The 6,000-nt window shown below is 36.5% G+C and overlaps 1 protein-coding gene across 1 annotated transcript in view; it reads right to left on the reverse strand.

Annotated features, from left to right (window-relative positions):
* The window catches only part of BCHE (butyrylcholinesterase), a 52,531-nt gene extending 47,023 nt beyond the window's left edge, over positions 1-5,508 (reverse strand). Inside the window, exons 1-2 of the mRNA XM_034781936.1 lie at positions 5,380-5,508; positions 237-1,761 (exon numbers count right to left, since the gene is read on the reverse strand). Coding sequence (XP_034637827.1) covers positions 237-1,759 — 1,523 coding nt within the window. The 5' untranslated portion in view covers positions 1,760-1,761; positions 5,380-5,508. The remainder of the gene's footprint in view (positions 1-236; positions 1,762-5,379) is intronic.
* Between the last annotated feature and the right edge of the window lie 492 nt (positions 5,509-6,000).

Here is a 6,000-nt window from a genome sequence, read left to right on the forward strand (position 1 = left end):
AACAACTTTTAAGAGTACACAATATTTTCTTAAACTCATATGATATCATCAGCTGCATTTCAACAGTTTATTTTACTGAGATGCTATTTTTATCAATAATAAAAGAGAAGTCCCAGCTAGTTGGACAAGTAATCCTTCCTCACAGGCCCCACTAGCCTCCAGAACACAATCAACAGAATCATTATTTCTAGTTTGTGCATCTGATATAAAAATCAACCAGCAAAACTTAAACTTACCCCGTTTTCGCAAAACTTGCCCAGTATCTCAATATGGATCTACTCAAGATTTCTTCAGCTTTGGTATAATTAACTCTTCTCTCTAGAGGTAATCCAAATATAAACTCAATCTCATAACCATGCATTACTCCCATCCATTCTGGCCAAGCAAGTTTTGAGGACCGATGTTCAAAGAAGTAGAAGAATACATTATTTCCTAGTTGAGCAAAAAATTTTGTGAACTCCATTACAGGACATATGATATTGTAATCCCCAATAATGTCATCCATAGCATCACGATAATTGTTAGGGTTCTGCTCATCTTCCCAGTCTGTGTAGTGAAAAATGATTGATTCCACCCCAAGTTCACTTGCTTCTGGAAAGGATTCACTTAAACCTACTTGAAATTCTGTTTTATTGATCTGGCTATCATTATCTTTGCTGAAACCAGGTGCCCCATACACTAGAAAAGCTGTCCCTTCATCTTTGTTAACTCCCACTAAGAGTTGGGTTTGTTTAAAGAGCCCATGCTGGATCAATGTTTGTGGCATTTCAGTGAGAAAATCACCATCAACTATGGGACAGAAATATACTTTTAAAAGAGAGTTGTGTGTTAAAACAGAAACTTCATTCTCGAGGATATCCTGGGGATCCTTGTTTTGGAGACAGAGAATTATGTCTGTATCATTGCTACCTGAGCAGCTGAGTAGTTTAGCTAAAGTCAAAGTTCTCATCCTTGCCTCGGAATGGGTTAGTGTGGCCCATGGGGCATTAGCAGAGCCACTTTGCATGATGGCTCTTGTGAAAAGAGGATGGCTTTCAGAAGAAAGGATATGGTAGCTAACGGAAGCAGCCCCAGCACTCTCTCCAAATAAAGTCACACTTTTAGAATTGCCACCAAAGACAGCTATGTTCTCCTGGACCCACTGAAGTGCTAACCTTTGATCAAATAAACCTGCATTTCCTGGAGCTTCCTGGTTTCCCGGTAAAGCCAAGAATCCTAGTGCCCCTGTTCTGTAGTTCACTGAAACTACAATGACTCTTTCAACACGTGCCAGAAATTTACCATCATAGATAGGTAAAGAAGATGTCCCTGATTGAAATCCACCCCCATAAATCCATACCATGACAGTTGCATTTTTGGGTTTTGGAGAAGGAACCCATACATTGAGGTATAAGCAGTCTTCACTAAGGTTAGTGTTTGGATTCCACATCTCTGACCCAGGGAATCCAGGGAAAGTTTTATCTATATTCTGATAACAAGAGTTTGCATGTTTTGTGGCATCCCAAATCTCTGTCCACTTGTTGCGGGGCTCTGGTTTTTTGAATCGTAGTCTACCAAGTGGTGGCTCGCCATAAGGAATTCCCAGAAAGGCCGTCACAGTTCCCCCAAGTACGGGCAAGTGAATCCCTCTTACTTTTCCTTTCTTAGTAGTAACTATAATGTCGTCTTCAGGTAGCACCTTCCTTACAAACATATACAGTAGAAGAAACCACATCAGAAATCTTGTGCAGACACTTGTCCCATTGCTGCATGTCATCATTCCTGAAATAAAATAAAAAATAAGTTTAGGAGCCTGCATTTTAATGTTTCAGTACAAGGGCCAAAACTTGTCGCATGCAGAAGGAATGTGAAAGGTCCCAAAGGCACTGAAACTGGGGTGGTTCTGCTGCATGGAACAGCAGAGCAGATTTTAGCCATGGCTTGTCCTTGGCTACACTTGTTGCTGAATCATATTCAGTAACGATCCCACTTTACCCTCTTCTGACGTGATTTTCTAGCAATGGGTAAATTTTATAGTCTAGAGTCAGACAATGCTTTCTCTCCTCACATTGGCATGGATATCCCTAAATATAGAGGGGACAGGCATGGATAGGATCTACAGGGACTTTGCTGCCCCTAAATATCACAGAGTAGTGCTCCACAACGGTTCTGTCCACTACAACATGGAAGGAGGTGGGAGGTTGAAGGCTAGGTAGGGGTGGGCCAAAGAGAGGAAAGTATATGGCCAGTGAGTTTGTGACTATGTGAACCATTAGCCATATGACCAGTGCAGCAGGCGCCTTGTATGGCATCACAGTAAAAGTCACCAGAAGTACCATACGTAGGTGGCTTTGCTAAGGAGTATCTGTTTTCCTCCCACACACAATCACTGAACAAACACGATTTCATCTGGTTTAGCACACAAAAATATGCCCTTCAGGCCTTTTCATAATATTTACTTTTGTTAATTGGTGCCCTGACCATTCTCCTTTGGAGGCTAATACATGAGAAGATCATGCAAAACATAATGCATGATTAGAAATTATTCTGTCGTGGTTACTTTTGTAATTCATACTATCCCGTAAATAGAGAGAGCTAGTAACAATGTGCCCAATCTTAAGGATATCAAGGAAACTTCTACTAGAACTATGGGACAAAATTCAGGCCATGTGCCAATTTCTTCACAAATCAACAGACACATTATTAACCCCGAAAAAGCAGCTCCTCTGTGCTTTGAATTAGAATTTTCCCCATGTTTGGGGGTGTTAGATCTCCATCACGTGAAACTGTAGATATTGAACCATGTATTTATGATACAGAACCCAAGTAGGTTGAAATGCAATAGCAAAACATCAAAATAACTGTGTTATAAACCCAAGAGTACTGTCTGGGAATTGGAGGTGCTTTTCATAAGTCTGTACTTCAACTGATATGTATGTCTGTAATACTCTATAACTTCAGTTCTTGTATGCGATCACTTACATAGTTATGCCAAAATCATGAACAAATAAATGTTTTATAGACATTGTTTGCCATAACAATTAACGTTATTGTTATTGCTTAGATGGTACATTTATTTGGATAGGGACTATATTTTTTTCTTTATTTTTGCAGCGCTTGGTACAAGTCCTTGATTGGGGCCTCTAAGTGCTGGTAATTCTAGGAATTTAGACCCTGATTAGGTAAAGTACTTAATCACGTGCTTAAGTTAATGCATGTGAGTAGTCCCATTGATCTTAGTCTTTTAAAGCTGGACTTATTAACTCTGTTATAAAAACATTCTCTTCCTCTCAAAAGCCAAATGTCAAAAAAGAAGAAAACTCTCATTTGGCCCAATCCTACAGTCTGTTTCAGTGAAAATATTCAACGAAGCTTCTCTTCTGTTCTACCCCCTCCTCGTCCTGTTGTACATAGTGTATTCAGCACTGCCACTTTAAATAGTTCATTCTTTGTTAATGAGCAGCACTTCTCTCCTTACAAGGAGTGAGGCTAATTTCTGTGGAAAGTACAGCTGTATGTCTGATCTAAGACCATTTAATTTGTTTGTTTATTGTTGGAAAGCTGACGGAGAATAGAAAAAATGGGGAAGTTTCTGGTTAAAGTGATTCCTAAATATGAGATAGAATCAAAGTAACTCAGAGAGATAAATTATCACAGACAATATTTCAATTTTTTGTTAAAAGCATGAGAAAATAAAAACCTATAGTACATAGATGATCTATTGTGGAAAAAGATGTAAAGCAATAGAATCTTTTATGTAAAAGCTTCTCAATATGATTCATAAAGATAAAAGGGCTAAAGAGCTTTATCTAACAATAACCAAACCTTAAGATTTACCTACCTAGAAATCTGCAAACACATCCTTGCTAAACTTTACTGGTGTGGGCAACCTCAAATCAATAGAATTACTCCAAGTGTTTGCAGAATCAGGGATTTAGTGCACCAAGCTGCAGTCCTTAGGCAAAATGAAATCACTTATTGCTTTGTACATCAGTTTACCCACCCATTAAAGGGATACAGTGAGAATTCCTATCTTTGTAAAGCACTTTAAAGAGCAATAAATGAAAAATATTCCATAGGGGTTAAGGATTATGCAAGAGTCAAATCCTGGTTGTTTTACTTTTAAGTTAATTCATGAATTAAGTGACCAGGAGATTGCATCAATATTGGGCTAAGGACCTAGCAGCAGAGGAAGTCAGCAATTACCCAATATACAGTAAACTGGATAAGGAGGGTAATTTTTAAAACCATTCAATATGTGACACTGAAAGCAAGCATTTAATCTAGCATTTAAAGTGCTATCTGGAACTGTAAAAGATTGAAATAATTAATGGTAATATTATAGGCATAAGAAGTGAAATTATAATAATAAATAATAAAGGGGGGGTGTAAACATCAGGAGTGTGGGGTTCATGTAGAACCTTTAGTCTCCACACAGTTATGTTATATATATATACACACACACACATATATATAGAGAGAGAGACAAAAGTAAAAATCCGCAAATATAAAACAGATCCTGAACTTTTGATCCACAATCCTAAAATGTTTCAGCTATTAATGCAAATATTAAAGAAATAGTTAAAGTAAAAAAAAATCAATACTGTACATTTTATAATTAGCTCTCCAATGAACTATCTGATCTTTTTAATGAGCAAATTAAATATGTCAAACTTTGGAAAAAGTACAAAACTTCTACATTGCTAAATGAAAGCATAGTAGTTTCAAGTTGTTTCCTGCTAATAGTGACAAAACTAGCAATTGAAAGGTATGCTACTGCACTTGGTGGTGAAATACTACATTTTGTAATAATTTTAATGCTGCGTTAAAATAAATTCAGCAACATAAAACACACTGAGCTAAATAAATATGACTTCATTATTACTACAGGAATAAAAGAAGTCAGAAGATTGCTTTAGCCTGCCAACCTTAACCAAGAAGAGGTATGTCATTTACTATATTTGCATATTTTAAAAAGTTGCTTCTGCATTTGTTTTATCCAATAAAAAATAAACAGAATATGCTTTTGTATTCTTATTCAGTGATGGAATATAATTTATTTAAATGATTATTTTCTCTCCTTGCAAATCTTTACCCAACCAAAAAATCTATACACAAGGCTACGTAATCTCTATTTAAATAGAAAAGATGGTAGAATTAATAAATGATTTATTGCTCCGTTCAATTTACTTAGCCCAGAATCCCTTGAATAATACCAGGGTCTGATACACATGCCTGCTTACTTGTTCCATCAGTTCCATTTGCAGAGCAGAGTGACTATCTCCAACAGAGCAACAAATGGTCAGAGCATAACATTTTAAAAGATCACAATCCCCATACAAATTGAGTTTAACTGTAACTTATATTGGCATAGAAACATGTAAATAGAGAACCACTTACCCCAGCTTCTATTACAAAGACTATAAAGTTTCTAAAAGAGTCAAGGTCTTTGTATACTTCAGTGAAAAGCAGTGTGTGGCTGCTACTTTAAGCCTGTAAATTGGACAGTACTGACATTATAATCAACTGTTTCTGTCAGAAAGCTCGCGAGAGTTGGCAACAGCAACTTGATCTGTAGGCAGCCGTTCTTTATCTGACGTCTGTTCAAAGGGTAATGGTATAGTTGTAGAAATGCTTCAGAATTATACCAGTTTTGATTAAATCAAGCATTAGATTTTATTGGAATGGGAAAAATAAAATTATCCTTAATACAAGGCTACAACTTTTTAACAAATCAGACTACAAACACAACAGCAGAAATATAAATCTTGCTTCTTTTTTGTTTTTTTTTTTTCATGAAGAACTATTCCTACTTGTCTTTTTCTCTTTTGCAAAAGTTCAAGATTTCTATAACAATCTGGCAAAATATCTTTCCAGCCCAGGTCAATTGGCTATTTCCAACTACAAATAGTGGAAGGAGAGAAAATGAGAACATTTTATACAGATATACCATCAAGCAACAACAATCAATTATATAAACTGAATTTGATTGCCTAATAGAGCTAGTCAGAAAATTTTCTA

This window comes from Trachemys scripta, chromosome 9, assembly GCF_013100865.1.
Source record: "Trachemys scripta elegans isolate TJP31775 chromosome 9, CAS_Tse_1.0, whole genome shotgun sequence".
Lineage (NCBI taxonomy): Eukaryota > Metazoa > Chordata > Testudines > Emydidae > Trachemys > Trachemys scripta.